The 25822-nt window shown below is 44.3% G+C and overlaps 1 protein-coding gene across 3 annotated transcripts in view; it reads right to left on the reverse strand.

Annotated features, from left to right (window-relative positions):
* Window positions 1-25822, reverse strand: part of DNAI7 (dynein axonemal intermediate chain 7) — a 931046-nt gene that overhangs the window by 410422 nt on the left and 494802 nt on the right. For all 3 annotated transcript variants that reach the window (XM_078674105.1, XM_078674106.1, XM_078674108.1), the window contains one exon: window positions 24205-24379. In XM_078674105.1, the coding sequence (XP_078530231.1) occupies window positions 24205-24379 (175 nt within the window). The remainder of the gene's footprint in view (window positions 1-24204; window positions 24380-25822) is intronic.

The raw sequence follows: 25822 nt of genomic DNA on the forward strand, positions 1-25822 counted from the left end.
AAGCAACAGAGATGCAGAAAGAAGCAAAAGAAGGGCTGCAGAAAGAAGCAAGAGATATGCAGAAAGGGGGAAGAGGGGTGGAAAAAGAGGCATGAGGTTTAGAGAAAGAAGCACGAGGGGTGCAAAAAGAAGCACGAGTGGTGCAAAAAGAAACAAAAGAGGTGCAGAAAGGAGCAGATGTGCAACATTTTATGTCAACAAGGTGGAAAATATCTATGAAACTTTTCCTCAAGCAGCAACGTGCCCTGCCCCCACGTGTCAATCTCAATCTACTCCCATGCTGCCATGTTCCCGCCAATCACCCAGGACGCAGAAAGAGGGAACAGTGCTGCAGAAAAAAGCAAGAGGGAAGCGGGATGCAGAAAGCAGCATGTGGAATACAGAAAGAAGCAACAGAGGTGCAGAAAGAAGCAAAAGAAGGGGTGCAGAAAAAAGTAAGAGATGTTCAGAAAGGGGAAGAGGGTTAGAGAAAGAGGCACGAGGGGTGCAGAAAGAAGCATGAGGGGTGCAGAAAGAAACAAAAGAGGTGCAGAAAAGGGGTACAGACAGAGGGAAGAGAGGAACAGAACTAATATACTGACTTTCCGCAAAAAGCTAAAAACCCTGTTGTTTACCAAATCAGACTAGGCTCCTACCTTTCATCCACACGCGTGTGTCCACAGCGCTAAGATGCCCCAGAGTAGCTACTGCGCTATACAAATGATCTTTTCATTTCATTCAGAACGAGGCACGAGGGGTGCAGAAAGAAACAAGAAAGGTACAGAGAGAAGCAAGAGAAGTGCAGACAGAAGCAATAGAGGTACAGAAAGGGGGAGAGGGGTGTAGAAAGAAGCAAGAGTAGTGCAGAAAAAAGCAACAGAGGTACAAAAAGGGGGATTAGGGGTGGAGAAGGAGGCAAGAGGGATGCAGAAAGAGGGAAGAGAGGTGTAGAAAGAGGCATGAGGAGTACAAAAAGAAGCAAGAGAGGTGTAGAAATAAGCAACAGAAGTGTAAAATGGAGCAAAAGAGGTGCGGGAAGAGGGGGGAGAAAGCCGCAACAAAGATGTAGAAAGAAGCAAGAGAAATGCAGAAAGAGGCCAGAGAGGCGCAGAACGAAGCAAGAGATGTGCAGAAAGAAACAAAAGAAGTGCAGAAAGAAGGAACAGAGTTGCAGAAAGAGGGGACAGTGGTGCAGACAGAGAGAAGTGGGGTGCAGAAAGAGGAACAAGGTGTGCAAAAAGAAGCAAGAGAGGTACAGAGAGAAGCAAGAGCAGTGCAGACAGAAGCAACAGAGATGCAGAAAGGGGGAATAGGGATGGAGAAAGAGGCAAGAGGGATGCAGAAATAAGCAACAGAGATGCAGAAAGAAGACGAGATGTGCAGAAAGAAACAAAGTACATGCAGAAAGGAGCAGAGATGCAGAAAGAAGCAAGAGAGGTGCAGAAAGAAGCAAGAGAAGTGTAGAAAGAAGCAACAGAGGTACAGAAAGGGGGATGAGGGGTGGAGAAGGAGGCGAGAGGGGTGCAGAAAGAGGGAAGAGAGATGCAGAAGGAGGCATGCTGAGTACAGAAAGAAGCAATAGAGGTGCAGAAAGAATGTTTATGTTTATGTTTGGGCGATTTGTATAGTGCGCAAATACCCAAGGGTGTCTCGGTGCTTAAGGATTATCGATTTTAGACAGAGAGATGCTAGGGATTATTGGTTGAACAGCCACGTTTTCAGTTGTTTCCTGAAGGAGATAAGGCTGGGACAGGTTTTAATAATGAGGGGAAGGGAGTTCCAGAGTCTGGCTGTGGAGACTACGAAGCACCTGTCTCCCCAGGTGGCTTTCTTGGTTCTTTGGACTGGTAGGAGGTATGCTGAGGATGAGCGTAGAGATCTGCTGGGTGCGTATAGGCGGAAGGCCTTTTTTAGGAACTGAGGGCCAGAGTTGTTGATGGCTTTGTAAGCGATACATAAGGCTTTGAAGAAGCAACAGAAGTGCAGAAAGCAGCAACAGAGGTGCTGAAAGAGGGAAGAGGGGTGGAGAAAGAGGCAAGAGAGGTGCAGAAAGAAGCAACATATATTTATTTATTTCTTATTTAAATTTATTAAGCGCGACAGCTACCCAAAAAGGGTTTCCCGGCACTGAACAGGCAGGTTCTATTAAATCTCCATTTCAACTGCAAAAAGTTACTGATTAAAAAGCCAAGTTTTAGTAGCTCTGCGAAACTTCACAAAATTCGTTTCAGTTCGTATGTGAAATGGCAAGGAATTCCACAAAGTGGGACCTAGCAGAGCGAAAGATCTTCCTCCCATTCTGGTTAACCTAATTTTAGGCACTACAAAATAGGCCAAATGGGCAGATCTCAGATTCTGGGAGGGAACATGAATGTGAACAAGGGACTTAAGGTAATGGGGAGCCAGGTCAGCTTTGACTTTAAACATGTAGGTAAGTGTCTTAAATTTAATACGACTATCTATTTTGAGCCAATGAAGACTACGCAAAGGACCTGAAATATGGCTAGAGCGAGGTAGTTTGCACAACAATCTCGCTGCTGCATTTTGTACTAATTGCAATCGCCCTATTACATCTTTCTTTGCTCCTAAGAAAAGAATGTTACCGTAGTCTAACCGTGAGGTTATGAGCGCATGTACTATGGATTTTTGAGAGTCTTCAGGCAACATCCACAAATTTTTTTTTACCCAACGTAAAATGACAAAACATGTGGCCGAGACCTTGTTGACTTGGTTTTGCATTGTCAAAGTTTTATCAATCACAAAGCCTAGATTACATACATGATCAGATGGACAAGGGAGCGAGCTCATTTCCGTGGGCCAATGTTTCGAAGACCATAGGTCATGATGTCGGCCCAATATTAACACCTCGGTTTTATCGCCATTAAGCTTTAAAAAATTGAGATTTATCCAGTCAGCAATTCTCCTCAACCCTAGCTGCAGGCGAGATGGCGAGTCCTGAGCAGTGTTAGAGAGAGAGAATGCTATCTGGGAATCGTCGGCGTAAGTGAAAAATGTGAGGCCTTCCTGTTCTGCTATAAAAGATAATTGACTAACATAAAGATTAAAAAGAAGTGGGCTCAAAACAGAGCCTTGGGGTACACTGTAAGGAGACATATGTTGTTTAGAGGTTGCAGAGTTAGAGAAAATTTGAAATGTACGTTTCTCAAGAAATGAGCTCAGCCAACCCAAAGCTGGCCCACCTATGCCCACGTCAACTAATGTTTTTATAAGGATGGAATGAGAGATGGTGTCGAAAGCGGCACTGAGATCCAACAAAATCAGTGCCACTGTCTCACCATTATCCAAAAGCTTACGTAAATTCTCTGTAACCCCTAACAAGGTAGTCTCTGTAGAAAAACCAGAACGAAAACCAGATTGTGAAAAATGAAGAATACAATTGTCTTCAGTAAACTGAGTAAGATGGTGATGGATGTGTTTTTCAAGAATTTTAGAACAGACTGGTAATAAGGAGATAGGACGGAAGTTGGAAGAAACATTTGGGTCAGTTGAAGGGTTTTTCAATAATGGTGAAACCATTGGATGCTTCCAGACTGCTGGAACAACGGCAGATTGTAGTGACAAATTAAGGGAGTTACAAATTACAGAGAGCTGCGGGGTGCTGAGTTGTTTAAGTATAGTCACGGGAAACGGATCATTAGGTGATCCTGATTTTAATTTCCCTAAAATGGCCATCAAATTCTCAAGACTAAGAGGTGGCCAATAATTAAGGACTGGTGAAGCAACCGCAGAGTCAAGATCTGGCAAAGGATTTGGTATAGAGGTCTGGGGAGCATGAGTATGGTGACCCTGATGAGACACTATTTCCTTATACATGTTATCAATTTTATTTGTAAAAAATTGGGCAAGTTCCTCACATTTTGTATCATTTAAAGGAGGCGTACTAACAATGGTTTTGGAGCCAGCTAATTCTTTCACAATGGAGAATAGAGTTTTAGGTTTGTTGGAAGACTCTTTAATAGTCGAGGCTACATACTTAGTACGAGCAGTTGTACATGACTTGTGGTATAGTTTTAATTCTTTTTTATAATTTTCTTTAGACTCCACGGAGTAATCTTTCCTCCATACTCATTCTAAGTGTTTACACTTAGATTTTTCTAATTTAAGAGATGCAGTGAACCAAGGGGCTGGGGCATTGTGCGAATTACATTTTTTGATTGACAGGGGAAGACAGGCATCTACTGCTTTCAAAAGCCAATTGTCTACAATTCGCGATATGCATTCCATATCATCTTGGACGTCTGTAAAGGATGGCAAACACTCGTCCAGCTTCAGCTTTAAAAGCTCAATGTTTTATTTCCCCCAGTCCCTTTTGCGAATACTGGCCCTTGAATGGAGAGTTTCTGACGTGACATCCAATGTAATAGTGAATTTAATCAAAAAATGATTGGACCATTGTACTGGTAATGCAGGGGAACAGACAATATATGGCAAATTAGAAAAGATTGGATCAAGCAGATGTCCCGCTATGTGCGTGGAACCCAAATTACATAGCAACATGTTCATGGCGGCTAAATCGGCAATCAGATTTTGATTAGCCAGGTCATACTTGTCCTCAAGATGAAGATTGATGTCTCCAAGAACCAAAAAATTAGATGAATTCATTAAACTTAAAGACACCAAATTTGACAGTTGTTCAGGCCAGGAAAAAAGGTGTCCTGGAGGGTGATAAACTAAAATACCAGAGTATGTGAAGCTAGGATTTAAAAAAAGTTGAAATAACGCTGCTTGACTATTTGTCAAGTTTAGTGGAGTGAATTTGCACTGATATTTTTTATTAAAAATTATGGCAATTCCTCCGCCGGTTTTTTCCTCTCTATCTAATCTTACAATAGCATAGTCCGCTGGTAAGGCTTCTGCAATGTCGGGGCCTGAACCAGTGTGAAGCCACGTTTCTGTAAGAAACAAAGCAGCAGGGGAATCATTAACCAAAAGATCAAAGATATCTCTTTTGTGCTTTGAAAGAGAGTGGCAATTTAAACTAAAGAAGGAATATTTCAACAAAGGCTTAGTAGTAGGCAAACAACAGTTACACAATTGGGGAGTTTCAAGTGAAAAAGTGCAATGAACACAAAATGAGGGACCCTGATTGGGTGCCTCAAAAATGCTACAACTAGAGTTCAATCTGGGTCTTAATGCATGAATTTGTGAAGAAGTATACCGTAAATGAGCATAGGAAAAACTGCCAGGGTGTGTGGCCCCTGGTCCCGGTCGGGCGCGGACGGGCGCAGACGGGCTTGCCTTTGGCGCGCCAACGGCGCGCCCGCTGCGCGTACGCAGGACCAGTTTCATATATAGGCCTTCTCCATCCAATGACTGTGGCTCTGACCACGTCATGTGACCGGAAGTGGATCTGAAACTGCCCGTGCCAGCCCTCCGAAGCAAACGGCAGAAGCCGCGTCGGACCGGGGCTGCGGGTGTCAGGTGCTAAGCAACTCAGGTGAGGCTATCGAACCCAGTGGCTACACAGTTAAAAACACACACAGATAAGCAATATTAAAAACAGTATATTAGAACTCCAAGGAGTAGAGGCGGCGAAATAACGCGGCCAACCTTGTCCGGTCTAACTCCTGAATGCTCTGCGCCCTAAGTAATCTAAGGCGAGCAGAAGCTGAAACTCTGACCCAACCTTCTGGCGGAAGTGGATCTGAAACTGCCCGTGCCAGCCCTCCGAAGCAAACGGCACAAGCCGTGTCGGACCGGGGCTGCGGGTGTCAGATGCTAAGCAACTCAGGTGAGGCTATCGAACCCAGTGGCTACACAGTTAAAAACACACACAGATAAGCAATATTAAAAACAGTATATTAGAACTCCAAGGAGTAGAGGCGGCGAAATAACGCGGCCAACCTTGTCCTTGTATGCAAAGAAGCAAGAGAAATACAGAAAGAGGCAAGAGGGATGCAGAACGAACCAAGAGATGTGCAGAAAGAAAACAAAAGAAGGGCAGAAAGAAGCAACAGAGGTGCAGAAAGAGAGAAGAGGGGTGGAGAAAGAGGCAAGAGAGGTGCAAAAAGAAGCAACAGAGATGCAGAAAGAAGCAAAAGAAGGGCTGAAGAAAGAAGCAAGAGATATGCAGAAAGGGGGAAGAGGGGTGGAAAAAGAGGCATGAGGTTTAGAGAAAGAAGCAGGAAGGGTGCAAAAAGAAGCACGAGTGGTGCAAAAAGAAACAAACGAGGTGCAGAAAGAAGGAGCAGATGTGCGACGTTTTATTTCAACATGGTGGAAAATATCTATGAAACTTTTCCTCAAGCAGCAACGTGCCCTGCCCCCATGTGTCAATCTCAATCAACTCCCATGCTGGCCATGTTCCCACCATTCACCCAGGATGAGCTGCGTTCTCAATGCAACAAAGTTAAATCCGGTTCTCCTGCTGACCCTATGAAGCTCGAACAATTGATGAAACTGTTACCCCTGCTTCTTACACCTCTGGGTCAGGTTCCCAGAACTTGGAAGCAAGCTAGGGTTATTCCTTTGTTAAAAAAAACAACCCTCAACGCAGATAGACCTGAGAACTCTCGACCTAGCTCTGTCTTGCTGTGGGCCCCTAAGATCTTTGAGGCCTACATAAATTTCATTCTGTCAGGCTTTTTAGAGGAGAATAACATACTGGATCCTTCTCAGAATGGCTTCCGGCCTGGCCACAGCATGGAGTCTGCTCTTTTAGATGTGACAGAACATCTGAGGACAGCATTGGATGAGGGGAACACTTCACCACTGATCCTTCTAGGTCTCAGTGCCACGTTCGATACCGTTTTCCACCAGATCCTGCTGCAAAGGTTGGAGGAGGCTGGAATTGTGGGCTCTGCACTGGAATGGTTTACCTATTTTCTTTCAGATAGGACCTTCCAGGTAATCACCCCCCCTTTCCACCTCTATGGTCCATTCTATCAATCGAGGTGTGCCACAGGGCTCAGCCCTTAGCCCCACACTTTTTAATCTTTATGTGCAATCACTGGCAGCAGTGGCCAGAAGCAGAGGGCTTACAGTTGTGTCATATGCAGATGATACAAAGCTGGTAGTGGCACTCTCTGACGACTCTGTGCGGGAGGCCCAAAAGTTTCAAAGAGGTCTCGCCGCCGTCGCCGAGTGGATGACTGCCGTCTCAAGCTCAACGCCAGCAAGGCGAGGTCTTGCTGGTAGGAAAAAATACCAAGCTGTGGAGTGAGCGCTGGTGGCCTGCTGCCCTTGGCTGGGCGCCTGTCCCTAAACAGGTGGTGAAAAACTTCGGAGTCTGGGTAGATCCGGCTCTAAGCTTTCAAATTCAAACCAAGAAAGGGGCGTGCTTCGGCATACTATGGGGTCTCAAACCACTGTTAGGCTTTTTTGATCTACCCATTAGACAGGTTATCGTTCAAGCCTCCGTCCTATTGAGACTGGATTATGCCAGCTCGCTCTACCTTGGAACTAACAAATTTGCGATTCTGAGATTGCAGTGGGTCAAGAATGCGGCGGCCAGAATTCTTCTTGGCCTTCCTAGAATCTGTTCCACCACTAATGCTATCAGTCGGCTACATTGGAAGCCGGTGGCTAGACGTGTTGAGTTCAAGGCCCTTTGTATCACTTTTAAAATTCTGAATCTCTCTTCCCCTGATATTTTGGCCAATCTGGTGTCATCTTATCTTCCCACTTGCCAGCTCCGCTCGACTGGTCACCATTTGGTGGTTGTTTCCCAGGTAATGAGGGAGCAGGCTGGGGGTGTTCCTTCCATGTTCTGGCATCTAGACTCTGGAATTCACTGCCTCTTTCCATCTGCAACATTAACAACTACTTTACTTTTCGTAAGGCCAACAAGACCCATCTCGTTCCTTCCCCGTATGCCTTCCAATTATTAGCAGCCTCTCTTTCGGTTGCTTGGCGCTGGGACGCCCCTTCGCTGGGGCAGCTGTGCGCTCAACAAAACATTATAACATAACATAACAAAAAGGCAAGAAGGGTACAGACAGAGGGATAAGGTGTACAGAAAGAGACAAGGGGTGCAGAAAGAAGCAAGAGAGGTACAGAGAGAAGCAAGAGAAGTGTAGACAGAAGCAAGAGAAATGCGGGAAGAGGCACGAGAGGCGCAGAAAGACGCACAAGAGGTACAGAAAGAAGCAAGAGAAGTGCAGACAGAAGCAACAGACGTGCAGAAAGGGGGAAGAGGGATGGAGAAAGAGGAAAGAGGGTTGCAGAAAGAGGGAAGAGCGATAAAGAAATGAGAAAGAAGAGAAATGCAGAAAGAAGCAAGAGATGTGCAGCAAGAAACAAAGGAAGTGCAGTAAGAAGGAATAGAGGTGCAGAAAGAAGCAAGAGTGGTGCAGAAAGAGGCAAGAGTAGTGCAAAAAGAAGCAACAGATGTACAGAAAGGGGGATGAGGGGTGGCGGAAGACAAGAGGGTTGTAGAAGGAGGGAAGAGAGATGTAGAAATGCATGAGGAATACAGAAAGAAGCAAGAGGGGTGCAGAAAGAAGCAACAGAGATGCAGGCAGAAGCAAGAGAAATGCAGAAAAAGGCAAGAGAGGCACAGAATGAAGCAAGAGATGTGCAAAAAGAAACAAAAGAAGTGCAGAAAGAAGGAACAGAGTTACAGTGATGCAGAAATGGGAAAGAGGGGTACAGAAAGAGGGAAGAGAGATGCAGAAAGATGCAAGAGAAATGCAGAAAGAAGCAAGAGAAATGTAGAAAGAGGCAACAGCGGTTCAGAAAGAAGCAAGAGAGATGCAGAAAGAAGCAAGAGAAGTACAAAAGGAAGCAAGAGAAGTACAGAAAGAAACAACAGAGGTGCAGAAATAGAGAAGAGGGGTTGAGAGAGGCAAGAGAAGTACAGAAAGAAGCAACAAAGATGCAGAAAGAAGCAAGAGAAGGGGTGCAGAAAAAGCAAGAGATATGCAGAAAGGTGGAATAAGGGTAGCGAAAGAGGCATGAGGGGTACAGAAAGAAGCAAGAGAGAGATGAACAAAGAAGCAAGAAAAGTACAAAATGAAGCAACAGAGGTTCAGAAAGAGAGAAGAAGGGTGGAGAAAGAGGCAAGAGAGTTGCAGAAAGAAGCAAGAGAAATGCAGAAAGAAGCAAGAGAAATGCAGAAAGAGGCATGGGGGTGCAGAGAAGAAGCAAGAGATATGCAGAAAGAAACAAAAGAAGTGCAGAAAGAAGGAACAGAGGTGCAGAAAGAGGGAACAGTGGTGCAGAAAGAGGGAACAGTGGTGCAGAAAGAGGGAACAGTGGTGCAGAAAGAGACAACATGGGTGCAGAAAGAGGGATGCAGAAAGAGGCAAGAAAGGTGAAGAAAGAAGCAAGAGAAATGCAGAAAGAGGCAAGAGAGGCACAAAAAAAAGCAAGAGATGTGCAGAAAAAACAAAAGAAGTGCAGAAATAAGGAACAGAGGTGCAGAAAGAGGGAACAGTGGTGCAGAAAGAGGCAACAGGGGTGCAGAAAGAGGGATGCAGAAAGAGGCATGAGGGGTACAGAAAGAAGCAAGAGAGACGCAGAAAGAAGCAAGAGAAGTGGAGAAAGAAGCAACAGAGGTGCAGAAAGAGAGAAAGGAGTGGAGAAAGAGGCGAGAGAGGTGCAGAAGGAAGCAACAGAGATGCAGAAAAGGGGAAGAAGGGTGGAGAAAGAGGCAAGAGGGAAGAAGGATACAGAAAGAGGCATGAGGGGTACTGAAAGAAGCAAGAGAGGTACAGAAAGATGCAAGAGAAGTACAGAAAGAAGCAACAGAGATTCAGACAGAGGAAGAGCGGTGGAGAAAGAGGGAAGAGAGGTACAGTAAGAAGCAACAGAGATGCAGAAAGGGGGAAGATAGGTGGAGAAAGGGGCAAGAGGAGTGCAGAAAGAAGGAACAGTGGTGCAGAAAGAGGCAAGAGAGGTTCAGAAAGAAGCAAGAGGTACAGAAAGGAGCAAGAGAAGTACAGAAAGAAGCAACAGAATTGCAAAAAGAGGGAAAAGGGGTGGAGAAAGAAGCAAGAGGGGTGCAGAAAGATGGAAGAGGGGTGCAGAAATTGGCATGAGGGGTACAGAATAAAGCAAGAGAGGTGAAGGAAAAAGCAAGAAAAGTGCAGAAAGAAGTAACAGAGGTGCCGAAAGCGGCAAGAGGGTTACAAAAAGAAGCAAGATAAGTGCAGAAAAAAACAAAAGTAGTGCAGAGAGAAGCGACAGAGGTGCAGAAGGGGGAAGAGGGGTGGGGATAGAGGCAAGAGGGGTGCAGGAAGAAGCAAGAGCGGTGCAGAAAGAAACAAAAGAGGTGCAGAAAGAAAGAACAGAGGTGCAGAAAGAGGCAAGAGGTGTGCAGCAAGAGGGAATAGTGGTGCTGAAAGAGGTAGGAGAGGTACAGAAGGAATCAACACAGATGCAGAAAGGGGGAAGAGAGGTTGAGGGGTTGATTAGGAGGCAAGAGGGAGGTAGAAGGAGGAAAAAGATGTGCAGAAAGAGGCATGAAGAGTACAGAAATAAACAAGAGAGGTGCAGAAAGAAGCAAGAGAACTACAGAAAGAAGCAACGGAGGTTCAGAAAGAGGGAAGAAGGGTGGAGAAAGAAGCAAGAGAGGTACAAAAAGAAGCAACAGAGATGCAGACAGAGTAAAATAAATGCAGAATGTGGCAAGAGAGGCGCAGAACGAAGCAAGAGATGAGCAGAAAGAAACAAAAGAAGTACAGAAATAAGGAACAGAGTTACAGAAAGAGGGAACAGTGGTGCAGCAATGGGCAAGAGGGGTACAGAAAGAGAGAAGAGATATTCAGAAAGAGGCATGTGGGGTGCAGAAAGAAGCAAGAGAGATGCAGAAAGAAGCAAGAGAAGTACAGAAAGAAGCAACAAAGTGTCGTGATTGCGGGTTTACGGTTAGGTAAAAGCATTAAAACAGGTAGGATACACACAACACCGTTCCCTGTTTTGAGTGTGTCCTTAAACACACATAGATATACTCACTGGACTACCACTCCCAGAAAGCTAAGGGGCGCGGTACCAGGAAGATGAGATCAGGTGACCTTTCCGGACCATTCACGATATAGCTCCACCTCTGGAAGGAAATAGCGCTTGACAAACTTCCCCGAAGCCGAGAGCGGATGGTGCTTCCCCGCTGGAGGAATCCGCTTCTAGACTCAGTGTTTATCGTTGCCTCGGACCGTTTATTCCTGGAGAGAGCCCCCACCGTACCAGGTAATTCAATCCGCTATTCCGAGAGTGGTAGACTGCTCCCAGAGGAGCTCTCCTCTCGGAAAGCGTGGAGTGGTTCCCGCTGCCGGACTCGGCAGTTGTGTTGAGCAGCCCGTATTGCTGGGCTTCAGCGGCTCTCTGTGCATTGCCAATTTTCCCTGCTCAGTATCAGGTACTTCCTAAGCGGCTCTAAAGGAATACCGAGGGGCCATGTGGATTCTGCTGGCCTGTTTTTTGCTCTGTGATTATATAAGTCTCAGCCGAGACTCACTACTAATATTGCTTTGCAGTACTTTGAAATAAGGATATACACATATTGAACTAACTTTGTAGTTTTGAGTAGGGCAAGATTCTTTTGAGGTTTTTGGCAGGATTGTTTTGGCCTATGCAGGAATAGGACACCTTGCGCAAACTGTTTTCGTGTGTTGAATACTATTTTGCCTACTTTGACAACTTGCCCTATGTGTGTAAACCAGAGGATTTTTCCACGTTTCTGTTGCTGGAAATATTGAGGTCATTGTGCTAGTTGACAGGACCTGGGAAGCAACAGGAGAGCCTACCCAAAGCTTGATGTGCCAGCCAATGGATGTGAGTGTGACAGTCCTGTGATTCTAGTGGTAACTTGGGTGCATGTTCTCTGTGTTCCTGACTGTCTTCTTACTTGTCTCTTACATACAGCTTACCAAATAGAGGCAGGCGCTCCAGGCCAGACCTGTGAAGCAACAGGATTTCTTTGTTGTTTTATCCCCTTCCCTTTTCCCTTGGGTACTCCTGTTTCCTACAGTGTCATTATTGCATTGTGGAGGTGGTAGTGTTCAGGGTAGGAGAGAGGCTACTCTGTACGGCATCGTTCCTGCTGGCTGTTACAGACAGGTTAGTGGCATACATCTTGCCTGGAGCTGCTGACAACCACGACAGATTGTCACGCCCAAGTACGACGACCAGCCTGAACGATGGATACGAATGCGGTCTTGACCTGGTTGCTGAAGAGCCTAGCAGCTCTGCAGTAGGATGTACAAACATTACACGTAGATAATCAGGAGTTAAAGAAATGGGTACGTTAAGAAGAGAAGTAGCAGGTCTAACCCGGCAAGGCAAGGGAACTTATATCAGAGAAGCAACCTTGCTCCCTCCTACACCTACCACGCATCCTCAAGCCCTACACCAATGGGGGGCTTTTTTGCTACCACTCCTGCCCCTTCTTTGATGACCGACTCAGGTCCCACAGTACACATTATTTAAAACACAGGAATTCCCCTGGCTCCTCCTGAAAGATTCTATTGAGACCCTAAGAAATTTGAGACTTTTCTAAACCAATGTCTTTTGCATTTTCTCTGAAAACCTGCAGTATTTCAAGATATTGCAGCAAAGACCGTGTTTATGATGTCCTATATGGGAGGTAATGCTGCAAGTAGGACTATTCCCTTAATGGAACGCAACAACCCTGTGTTGCACAGTTTCACTGATTTTTGTCTGGAAATGAGGAAGCTGTTCGACCGCAAGTCCCACATGATGACCTTGTATCGTGAATTGATTACTCTCCGACAGGGGTCCCAAGACCTACTCACATATATCACCACCTTCAACCGCCTAATAGTGGAAACCGACTGGCCCCATGAAAAACAGGCTTCTCTCTTTTACCAGGGATTAAGGGGTGAATTGAAGGATGTTCTATCCCAAGTGGTTCAGCTGCCTCAAACTTGTGAAGAAATGATTGACTTAACGGTCCAGCTCGATCATCGAATCCAAGAAAGAAGGGGAGATAGATCCAAGGGAGAGACTCGCTTTTTCCTCCCTAGACCCAAGCCACAGGCAGAAGAAGCATCCCGACAACTCGACAAACTTGAACCCATGCAAATAGGAGGCATCAGAGGGCTTCTTCCCACCGAGGAAAGAGAAAAACGGAGGAAAAAGAAGCTGTGCCTATACTGCGGAAAAGGGGGTCACTTCATTAGAGAATGTCGTACACGTGCTCAGCTACTAGACAAAGGCATCACCCCACGAGGACAAGCGTTGATTGGAACAAAAGAACCGTTGGAAAACTAATAAGCCTGAGCCAGAAAGGGATCACTGGTTCATTAGGCTTCGAGAATACGATCTCATCCGTGATTGCCAATACGATGCAACCCGCAGTTGCACATATATCAGTGAGCATCCACCCACAAGTGAGTGAGGATCGGACCATCACAGTGGCTGCCCTACTGGACTCTGGGGCAACTAGGAACTTTATGGATCTTCAATATTCAAAAACCATCGGTATAGCTTGGGAGAAGAAAAAGGCCCCAACCAGTGTACGTGCAGTAGATGGAACTGCACTGACCTCTGGGCCTGTTTTGTACCATACAGTTCCACTCCTGATGCGATTCGGAGAAGACCACATTGAAAAAATCCGATTCGATATCATAGATGCTCCCCAGTTCAACCTCATCTTAGGAATGCCCTGGCTTACCTTGCATGACCCTGTGGTGGGATGGGCGGCATGTACAGTGGAATTAAATTCTGAGTATTGCCGAGAACACTGCACCAGACAGGCAATTGGTTCTACGACTTCCCGGGAGGCCTCTCAAGCTTGTCTTCTTGCCACAGCATGTACTACTCCTGAGTATTGCTGCGTTACCTCGTTGCCTGTCTTGTACCATACAGTTCCACTCCTGATGCGATTCGGAGAATACCACATTGAACAAATCCTATTCGATATCATAGATGCTCCTCAGTTCCGCCTCATTTTAGGAATGCCCTGGCTTACCTTGCATGACCCTGTGGTGGGATGGGCGGCATGTACAGTGGAATTAAATTCTGAGTATTGCCGAGAACACTGCACCAGACAGGCAATTGTTTTTACGACTTCCCGGGAGGCTTCTCAAGCTTGTCTTCTTGCCTCAGCATGTTGTACTCCTGAGTATTGCTGCGTTACCTCATTGCCAAGTGAATACGAAGAGTACCAGAGTATTTTCGATAAACAGAAGGCTGCCCAACTTCCGCCTCATCGAGTCTATGACTGCCGTATCGAGTTAATTTCTGGAACCGAGATTCCATGCAGCCGGGTCTACGCCCTAATGGAGCCAGAGACGCACTACCTAAGAAACTACCTTGATGAGAATCTGGCTTCTGGTTTCATAAGACATTCCTCATCACCAGCTTCCTCGCCCCTCTTCTTCATTTCTAAGAAGGACTGTGACGAATTACGCACCTGCATTGATTACAGAGCGATTAATCGGGTACAATAAAGAATCGCTATCCCTTGCCTTTGATTCCTGTTCTACTCGACCAACTCAATGGGGCTCGTTATTTTACCAAGCTGGACCTACGAGGAGCCTACCACTTGGTAAGGGTTAAACGCGGTGATGAGTGGAAGACCGCTTTCCGAACGAAGTTTGGCCTATTTGAGTACCGAGTAATGCCCTTCGGGCTCTGCTACGCCCCGGTGGCGTTTCAATACTTCATGGATGAGGTACTCCGGGGCTTGCTAGAGACGATATGCATTGTCTATATAGATGATATACTTGTCTATTCATCCACTCTTCAGGAGCATGTCCTTCATGTGAAAACCATCCTAGAACGTCTTCGACTACATTCCCTCTATGCCAAACTGGAAAAGTGTGTGTTTCATGTCCTAGAGGTCGCCTTCTTGGGATACGTCATAAACGCACAGGGGTTCCATATGGAAACAGGCAAGGTGGAGGCAATCGCCCAATGGAAAACCCCGCACAACGTGAAATCCATCCAAAGTTTCTTGGGGTTCCCCAATTATTATCGGCGTTTTATTAAGGACTTCTCGAAGATCATCCACCCCATCTCCAGCCTGTTAAGAAAGAACACTCCTTTTCAGTGGGGGGACGAGGCTGAGAAATCATTCAACATACTCAAAGAACGATTCACGCAAGCCCCAATCCTCCGACACCCATATCTGCACCTTCCTTTCGTACTGGAAACCGATGCCTCACAACACGCCCTTGGAGGAGAGCTGTCTCAACGCCATCCTACTACAGGACAGACAGCTACACCCTGTAGCTTATTTTTCGAAGAAACTCACCCCCAGCGAAGTGAATTACTCGATAACTGACAAGGAGCTCCTCGCAATCAAAAGGGGGTGTGAGGAGTGAAGGCATTATCTTTTAGGAGCACATCACGTAATCGAGATCTACACAGATCACAGAAACCTGTTATTTCTGAAAACAGCAAAAGCACTAACTCCTCGTCAGTTAAGATAGACTCTTTTCTTTTCTGACTATGACTTTGTCATCAAGTATAGACCCGGACCACAGAACGGCAAGGCCGATGCGTTGTCCCGCATCGATGATCCAGAAGTCCTATCATCGCCGGAAGAGCTTGAACCCCCGTCTATTCTTCCTGAGACATGTTTTCCTACCACATCAATGCCTTTGATCACTTCACAAGATTTTATTGAGGATCTTAAAGTGTCTCTAGAACATACAGACTTCAATGCTTGGATACAAGAACATCCGGAAAACCGAACAGAAAAAGACGACTTATTGTACCATTACCAAGCGCTGTATCTCCCCAACGATAACCTACGAAAACAGGTATTAGCATGGGCACATGACTCCACATTGGGAGGATATATGGGCAGATATAAAACCATAGCCAATATTGAGCGATCCTTTTGGTGGCCCATGTTGAGGAAAGATACTACTACCTATCTCCAGAACTGTGCTGCCAAATAGAGGCAGGTGCTCCAGACCAGACCTGTGAAGCAACAGGATTTCTTTGTTGTTTTATCCCCTTCCCTTTTCCCTTGGGTACTCCTGTTTTCTACAGTGTCGTTATTGCATTGTGGAGGTGGTAGTGTTCAGGGTAGGAGGGAGGCTACTCTTCACGGCATTGTTCCTGCTGGCTGTTACAGACAGGTTAGTGGCATACTTCTTGCCTGGAGCTGCTGACAACCACGACACAAAGGTGCAGAAAGAGAGAAGAGGGTTGGAGAAAGAGGCAAGAGAGGTGCAGAAAGAAGCAATAGAGATGCAGAAAGAAGCAAGAGAAGGGATGCAGAAAGAAGCAAGAGATATGCAGAAAGAGGGAATAAGGGTAGAGAAAGAGGCATGGTGGTACACAAAGAAGGAAGAGAAGTATAAAAAGAAGCAACAGAGGTTCAGAAAGAGAGAAGAGGGGTGGAGAAAGAGGCAAGAGAGGTGAAGAAAGAAGCAAGAGAAATGCAGAAAGAGGCAAGAGAGGCACAGAAAAAAGCAAGAGATGTGTAGAAAAAACAAAAGTGCAGAAAGAAGGAACAGAGGTGCAGAAAGAGGGAACAGTGGTGCAGAAAGTGGCAACAGGGGTGCAGAAAGAGGGATGCAGAAAGAGGCATGAGGGGTACAGAAAGAAGCAAGAGAGACGCAGAAAGAAGCAAGAGAAATGCAGAAAGAGGCACAAGGGGTGACGAAAGAAGCAAGAGATATGCAGAAAGGGGGAGGAGAGGAGCAGAACGAGGGAAGAGGGGTGGAGAAAGAGGCAAGAAAGGTGAAGAAAGAAGCAAGAGAAATGCAGAAAGAGGCAAGAGAGGCACAGAAAAAAGCAAGAGATGTGCAGAAAAAAACAAAAGAAGTGCATAAAGAAGGAACAGAGGTGCAGAAAGAGGGAACAGTGGTGCAGAAAGAGGCAACAGGGGTGCAGAAAGAGGGATGCAGAAAGAGGCATGAGGGGTGCAGAAAGAAGCAAGAGAGACGCAGAAAGAAGCAAGAGAAGTGGGGAAAGAAGCAAAAAGGTGCAGAAAGAGAGAAGAGGAGTAGAGAACGAGGCGCGAGAGGTGCAGAAGGAAGCAACCGAGATGCAGAAAGGGGGAAGAAGGGTGGAGAAAGATGCTAGAGGGAAGAAGGATACAGAAAGAGGCATGAGGGGTACCGAAAGATGAAGAGAGGTACAGAAAGAAGCAAGAGAAGTATAGAAAGAAGCAACAGAGATGCAGACTGAGGGAAGAGCGGTAGAGAAAAAGGGAAGAGAGGTACAGTAAGAAGCAACAGAGATGTTGAAATGGGGAAGATGGGTAGAGAAAGAGGCAAGAGGAGTGCAGAAAGAAACGAGAGGTGCAGAAAGAAGCAACAGAGGTGCAAAAGGGGGAGGGGTGGACAAAGAAGCAAGAGAGGTGCAGAAAGAGGGAAGAGGGATGCCGAAAACAGCATGAGGGATATAGAATAAAGCAAGAGAGGTACAGAAAGCGGCAAAAGGGTTGAAGAAAGAAGCAAGAGAGGTATAGAAAGGGGGAAGAGGGGAGGAGAAAGAGGCAAGCGGGTGCAGAAAGAAGCAAGAGTGGTGCAGAAAGAAACAAAAGAAGTGCAGAATGAAGGAACAGAGGTGTAGAAGGGGTTCAGAAAGAGGTAACAGGGGTGTAGAAAGAAGTAGGAGAGGTGCAGAAAGAAATAACACAGATGCAGAAAGGTGAAAGAGGGGTGGAGAAAGAGGCAAGAGGGGTGCAGAAAGAAGCAAGTGAAGCATAGAAAGAAGCAAGAGGAGTACAGCAACAAGCCACCGAGGTGCAGAAAGAGGGAAGAGGGGTAGAGAAAAAGGGAAGAGAGGTGCAGAAAGAGGGAAGAGGGTTGCAGAAAGAGGCATGAAAAGTACAAAAAGAAGTAAGAGAAGTGCAGAAAGAAGCAACAGAGGTGCAGAAAGGGGGAAGCGGGATGGAGAAAGAGGCAAGAGAGGTAACAGAAAGACGAAAGAGAGGTACAGAAAGAAACAAGAGAGGTGCAGAAAGAGGGAATAGGGGTGGAGAACGGCAAGAAGTGTGAAGAAAGAAGCAAGAGAGGTGCAGAAAGAGGGAATAGGGGTGGAGAACGGCAAGAAGTGTGAAGAAAGAAGCAAGAGAGGTGCAGAAAGAAAAAAAGGAGTGCAGAAAGAAGGAACAGAGGTGCAGCAAAAGGCAAGAGGGGTGCAGAAAGAGGGAAGAGGGGTGCAGAAAGAAGCATGAGAGGTGCCAAAAGAAGTAAGAGAAGTACAGAAAGAAGCAACAATGGTGCAGAAAGGGGGAAGAGGGGTGGAGAAAGAGGCAAGAGGGGTGCAGAAAGAGGGAAGAGGGCTGCCGAAAGCGGCATTAGAGGTACAAGGAGAAGCAAGAGATGTGCAAAAAGAAACGAGAAGTACAGAAAGAAGCAACAGAGGTGCAGAAGGAGGGAAACGGGATGGAGAAAGAGGCAAGAGAGGTAACAGAAAGACGAAAGAGAGGTACAGAAAGAAACAAGAGAGGTGCAGAAAGAGGGAATAGGGGTGGAGAACGGCAAGAAGTGTGAAGAAAGAAGCAAGAGAGGTGCAGAAAGAAAAAAAGGAGTGCAGAAAGAAGGAACAGAGGTGCAGCAAAAGGCAAGAGGGGTGCAGAAAGAGGGAAGAGGTGTACAGAAAGAAGCATGAGAGGTGCCAAAAGAAGTAAGAGAAGTACAGAAAGAAGCAACAATGGTGCAGAAAGGGGGAAGAGGGGTGGAGAAAGAGGCAAGAGGGGTGCAGAAAGAGGGAAGAGGGCTGCCGAAAGCGGCATTAGAGGTACAAGGAGAAGCAAGAGATGTGCAAAAAGAAACGAGAAGTACAGAAAGAAGCAACAGAGGTACAGAAGGAGGGAAGCGGGATGGAGAAAGAGGCAAGAGAGGTAACAGAAAGACGAAAGAGAGGTACAGAAAGAAACAAGAGAGGTGCAGAAAGAGGGAATAGGGGTGGAGAACGGCAAGAAGTGTGAAGAAAGAAGCAAGAGAGGTGCAGAAAGAAAAAAAGGAGTGCAGAATGAAGGAACAGAGGTGCAGAAAAAGGCAAGAGGGGTGCAGAAAGAGGGAAGAGGGGTGCAGAAAGAAGCATGAGAGGTGCCAAAAGAAGTAAGAGAAGTACAGAAAGAAGCAACAATGGTGCAGAAAGGGGGAAGAGGGGTGGAGAAAGAGGCAAGAGGGGTGCAGAAAGAGGGAAGAGGGCTGCCGAAAGCGGCATGAGAGGTACAGAAAGAAACAAGAGAGGTGCAGAAAGAAACAAGAAATGCAGAAAGAAGCAACAGAGGTGCAGAAAGAGGGAAGAGGGATATAGAAAATGGACGAGATGTGCAGAAAGAAGCAACTTAGATGCAGAAAGAGGGAAGCGGGATGGAGAAAGAGGCAAGAGAGGTACAGAAAGAAGAAAGAGAAGTGCAGAAAGAAGCAACAAAGGTGCAGAAAGAGGGAAGAAAGGTGGAAAAAAAGGGAAGAGATATACAGAAAGAAGCAAAAAAGATGCAGAAAGGGGGTGGAAAAAGAGGCAAGAGGGGTGCTGAAAGAAGAAAGTTAGGTGCAGAACAAAACAAAAGAAGTGCAGAAAGGAGGAACACAGGTGCAGAAAAAGGCAAGAGGGGCAGAAAGAGGGAAGAGGGTACAGAAAGAGGCATGATGGGTACAGAAAGAGGCATGATGGGTGCAGAAAGAAGACAGGAAAGTGCAGAAAGAAGCAATAGAGGTAGAGAAAGGGGGAAGGGGTAGAGAAAGAGGCAAGAGGGGTGCAAAAAGAAGCTAGACAAGTACAGAAAGAAGCAACAGAGGTGCAGAAAGAGGGAAGGGGTGGAGAAAGAGGCAAGAGAGGTGCAGAAAGCAGCAACAGTGATGCAGGCAGCAGCAACAGAGATGCAGAAAGAAGCAATAGATATGCAGAAAGAGGCAAGAGAGGCACAGAATGAAGCAAGAGATGTTCAGAAAGAAACAAAAAAGTGCAGAAAGAAGGAACAGAGGTGCAGAAATAGGCAAGAGGGGTACAGAAAGAGGGAAGAGAAGTGCAGAAAGAGGTAAGAGAAGTACATAAAGAGGCAAGAGAGATGCACAAAGAGGGAAGAAGGGTGCAGAAAGAGACAAGAGGGGTGCAGAAAGAAGCAAGAGAGTTGCAGAAAAAAGCAAACGAAGTGCAGTAAGAAGCAACAGTGGTCCACAAAGAGGCAAGATTAGTGCAGAAACAGGAAGGAGAGGTGCAGAAAACGGGATCAGGATTGCAGAAAGAGGCAAGAGAAGTGCATAAAGAAGGAAGAAGGGTGCAGAAAGAGGCAAGAAGGGTGCAGTAAGAGGAAAGAGAGGTCCAGAGAGAAGCAAGATAAGTACAGACAGAAGCACAAGAAATACAGAAAGTGGTAAGAGAGGCTCAGAAAGGCACAAGAGAGAAATGCAGAAAGAAGCAAGAAAAGTGCAGAAAGAAGCAACTGAGGTACAGAAAAAGAGGGGTGGAGAAAGAGGCAAGAGAGGTGGAGAAGGAAGCAACAGAGATGAAGAAAGAGGGAAGAAGGGTGGAGAAAGAAGCAAGAAGGAAGAGGGATGCAGAAAGAGGCCTGAGGGGTACAAAAAGAGGCAAGAAAGGTACAGAAAGAAGCAAGAGAAGTACAGAAAGAAGCAACAGAGGTGCAGACCGAGGGAAGAGCGGTGGAAAAAGAGGGAAGAAAGGTACAGTTCCACCCACTCTTTTAGTAGGAGCGTGTTAGGGTTCTCAAAACTAGGCGCTAACATGATACAAATGCCCCTCGGGATCCTGCCAACTTCATGATATTTTTTCAAAGATTTGACCTCCCACCATTTGGTTAATTTACTTTTGCTATTCTTTTCTAGTGTTCTCATAAGGCTTTATACATCATTGTTATTGGTTTTATCGTTCTTATTTGCGTTGCTGCCCCCTTTTGTCATTATCGGCAGATTTAAAGATAACTCTTCAGCTGCTAGTTCTCGCTCACTTACCAAGTCTTCGGACATTGCACCGCAGTAAAGCGTTTTAACTACTGGCGGACTGTGCCTAAGCTCCAATAGTCTGTAACAGCACTCTAGCACCTCCCCTCCTGCTGTGTGACAATTCACTTACTGCGTGTAGTGAAGTGATTTCACGAGTCCTCTGTCTTACGTAAATATCCCCGACACTGCTTGAATGTGCTTCCAAGTCAAGCAGGGGGCCGATCCGTAAAGCTTCTTCTGAAGCAGTATCCATAAACGGCTTGAAAGGAAATCAGCCAGCTTCTGGGTGAGGGGGTCCGTAAAACAGAAGGAGCCACCTTCCATAGAGAATAATCGAAAAAACAGTCCAAGTGCCAATCGTGCACAAAGCAGGTACGAAAACCAGATTTGCTGTGCTGATATTAAGAAGTTTTTATTTTAGCTTGTGTTGCCCTTGAAGCGTTTCGGCCACGTCCTGCGGCCTTGTTCACATGACCACGCTAATTGTACAGGCTTTTTTTAAAGAGTGAAAAACAAACCATGTGATCAGTGACGACACTAATAGTCATGGAAAACAGATTGTAGCACATAAGTGGATAAAAAATGCCATTCAAAGATAGCATACTCATTTTGTTCAGGGTAAACTATATGATGTGTACAAATACGTGCTGTTAAAGTATATCAGTTCATCAAATACATGTGCGAAACAATACAATCTAAAATTTAGTAACACTAATGTTGATCATAGATGTTGGAGTTTCTTAGATACTCTTTTACATCTAAAATTGCATGTAAAAATATAAAATATGTAATTTCAGATAAAATGTACAAATACATGATATTACTTCATGGTACTACTACTAGAAAACTAATGTAAAAATTGCATCAGCCAATATCACAAAGTAAAGTTCATATTGCACACAATCCCTCTTACAGTACAGTAATCAAATTCCATGCTAAAGTCCTATTCGTGCTAAATTGCAAATTGTGCAAAATATAATAATTAAAGTGCTTTTCAGGGTGTGATGCTGAGACTTAACAAAAGTAAAGTGCAGCAAGTTAAAATCTTATACTAGAAGTACTTAGCGGCTGAGGAAAATATTATTGCTACATAATAAAACGCCAAGAGGGGGACCCACTACTATCTACTAGCAAGGCCATGTTGTTGAATGAAGCATAGGAACATTTTTAAATATATGCTAAAGTAGATGTGAAAAAATTGAACTAAAAGTTGAAATAGAGATAGGAAATCAATGGGAGGTTAAGTATTGCAATGTTATCATGAATATTTATGCAAATCCGTCCAATTTTCAAACCTAAAGGGGACTTAGTGTCCAGTTCCATTATATATTTTGATTCCAATTTGCTGAGTGTTTTTTCCTTGGTTTCCTCCTCTTTTATTTATCTGTACAGCATTGATGACAAAATATTGAATACTACTCAAATCGTTGCTCTGTACAGCCTTGTAATACCTGGCTAATGGGTATGCAGGATTAGAGTTCACTATTGCACACATTTACTGCAAGATCCTTACATATACTTGCAACAAGGTGCTACCAAGGTAGCGTAGACCACAATTGCATTGCAGCACATATATAGCATGGTCTGTTCTGCACGTTTAGTGCCCCTTAAGCTCAATGCTTTTTGTAGAAAATGCTGTACAATTGGAGGTGGTGTTAATGCCAAATTTGCAAGCACAACATGTGGTACATTTAAAAAAAACTTGCTTCAGTGACAACCAACTTATTTTGTTCTCTACTTCGGGACTAGTTTTGACCAATTCATTACGCATGGAAAAAGCTTGGCGAACAGTGAAATTAGCCCTCTTTGGTAGCACTTGTCTTAGAGTGGCATCAGTGAGAATAATGGGCCATTGATGATTGATTATTGCCCTGATGTTGGTACCTTGTTTGCTGTATGTGGTGATAAGTCTTATTGGGGATTTACTCATCTCTAATGTGTTGGTGCATGATATTTTCTCAACTGACTCCAAATCCCTACTTGGGTTCAATAGTATGTTCCTGTCATTGCTGTTAGCTTTCTTCATGGACATATACAATTTATTATGCTTGTACCCTCTTTCCAGAAATCTATGTTTGGCTTCTAGCTGATGTTGGGCAAGGTCCTTCTCAGTACTGCATGCACTACGTATTCAGATAAATTCTCCGTATGGAATGCTGGTAATGGTGTGCTGTGGATGAAAGCAGTGCGCGTGCAATATTGAATTTCCCGCAGTAGGATTTCCGAATATATATATATATATTAGTGAGGTAGAACAAAGAAATAAATGAAAGATCACATACATACAAAAAAATCACCTGATAAGACTTATAAGTGTCTGATATACCTACATTCACAAAAAGGTCCCATGTGGTGAATAATAAAACCCATTTTAACAACAAAAATCATAAAAGTAAGAACACAAAGGATTGTAATACAAATTGTTTTACTTTATATGGGCTGATGTGTGTAAATTGTCAACTTTTGGGTCTCCAAAAGGTAAACATCCATGAGACCATTTAAGGACTATATTTGCGTAGAAGAAACATTTAATAAATAGGAACCTCCATGTAGGCAATATCTATAAGCTCAAGTACTTTAAATCTGTAAATCTAGTTTCATACTATTGAGTTTGAGATACTGCAGATAATATACATATTAAACTTGTAGGCAGTCCCGAGCTTCAGAAATGAATCATGGCAACAAATGTACCAGACAGGAGCGGCATCAAAGTCCACCATCTGTAATGTGATGGTTGAAATCTATGTAGCCAAGATCTGGAACAATATCCTTGCATATAATGGGACCACCAACACTGCTCCCATTTAGCAAACAGTTGAAGACTCACCTCTTTATAGAACACTGCATCCCAATATACTGAGCATTCACATCTCAGCTTGCTCTCCTATTGCTCCCGGACTTTAGGCCTTTTGGTTAGGTTTGCGCCACAGTAACCCCATATAGAGTTGTACACACATACATATTGCATACATTGTCTTAGAAAAGGGGTGCATGCTTACTTTTTTTGTGAATTTAAAATGGGTTTCCTTAGTTCAAGAGAAGTATTACTGTAAAATGTGATTCCTATTGACCTTCACAAAAAATAACAGAACATAATACTTTTAGACAACCATTGTTTTGTGTAAACTTAACTTCAAAATCGAAACAGTTAAATGTGTTTTGGCATAGCGCACCTAGAGCTGTTCTGATGTTTATCAATTCAAAGAAGATCGATCAGAGGACTTAAGAGGAACAGGACTTAATTATCTAAAAATTATATATGACGGCCCTCAACTTAATAGACCTTTCCACTGGCTTCAATTGTGCAACCTGCCATAGGACCAGACCAAAAACATACAATCAATTGTAGGTAGTGGGATAATAGTGAATGTGAAAGAATGAGCCTTGTGATGGCAGAAGTTATAAACATGGATATTTACTATACCTTTGAGATCCCATCTTGCGATTTGTGGTTCCTCGAAAAATACCACATTACTAGGAACCCTAAAATGTATTCCAACTGGAGGATAAGTTGAAAGATCGTTTTCTTTCTCTTCTTTGGAGTCACTGGTGCTTACTGTATTTGGAGGATATTGATAGAACTGCAAACCTTCTACTAACTGAAAATACAATGGACATTTTTAAATCATTAGTACCCGTCTCTACGAGCCAGAGTATACCATTACTAAACAGAAGTCATGCACCTTTAAAATGGACTATAGCTATTTCCTTTTTTTTATCTTACTCATGACACTGCATACACTTTAAACGATATGGTACATATAAACACTCAGTCACATTGTAATCTGTGCCTACATATTGTATGGAAATATTGATGGATAATCAAACTAAACATTTAAAACAAACCACTAGTAGAAATGTAGTATTAGGTTAAGAAAATAAGGGCAAAAAATAAAACCAGATTGAGTTGAATACGTTATTTACACAGCAACCAAGATTTTAGTGTTTGAGCAAATGTATAACATTTCTGTAATATAATCATAAACAAGCTTTAGAGTAAAGCCACAAATTGCTGAATATACTAAGGTAAGTGATTTGTGTAAAAATGCCATTAAACATTGTTACCGGCAAGGCTTGTAGTGTTAGGCTGGGGATAGTGGGAATTTCAATGAGGACATAAACCTTTTTGAAAAGTGAGAGGAATGAGGGTCTGGTATCGGTTGTTGATTTGAACTGTAGAGTGCAATCCCCAGGGTAACACACCATTGGCTTCATCCCATATATAGACCAACATGTGGTAGGAGGTAAAACTTTACTTAACTGCCATTCAGATAGTCATTCAGCATCATCTCAGTGAGAGGATCCACCCAGATATTCTAATCAGAACCCCAGCTATTTTAAATCAGGCAAGCATCTAGTGCTCCATTATAAGATGTGAAAGATCTTACATTTTAAGACCTATGAAAACCACAAGTGATCACAATTAGTGGACTCTCTGTCAGTTCTGACTCACCCAATGAAAAGTTCCCCCCACCCAAAATGCTACATAAGTTGGTGAATGCTGTCAGTCCAGCAATATTTAATATACTAAATCTCCCTTTTCATTCTGGTATGGAAAGAAAGCATAGCAAAACCATTTCTAAAACAACCTTATCTGGATCCTATGCTCCCTTCCAGCTATAGACCTATCTCATTGCACCCATGGCTTGCCCAAATCAGAGTGAAATATCTATCCAGATGGCTAATCGAACACTTAGGAAATCATAGTCTTCTAGATATGTCCCAGATTGCCGTTATACCTGGAATGGGGGACAGAAATTGCACTAGTCTCAGTTCTCAATATCCTCAGATTAAATACAGATAAGGGCATCCCTGCAGGAATTTTGTTCCTAGATCTTTAAACCCATTTGACATGATCTCATTCGATTACTGTGGTTAAGCGTTTGTCATGTGTTGGGCTGAGAGGTTGTGCTCTGAGTTGGTTCAACTCTTTTCTGCAGGATCACATTCAGGTTTGAAACTTTGCTCCTTCAGATCTAGAAGGAGACAAGTTAATTTCAGGTTCATATGGGGATCCCCCTTGTCTCCATTTCGATTTAATA

Source organism: Lissotriton helveticus, chromosome 1_1, assembly GCF_964261635.1.
Source record: "Lissotriton helveticus chromosome 1_1, aLisHel1.1, whole genome shotgun sequence".
NCBI lineage: Eukaryota > Metazoa > Chordata > Amphibia > Caudata > Salamandridae > Lissotriton > Lissotriton helveticus.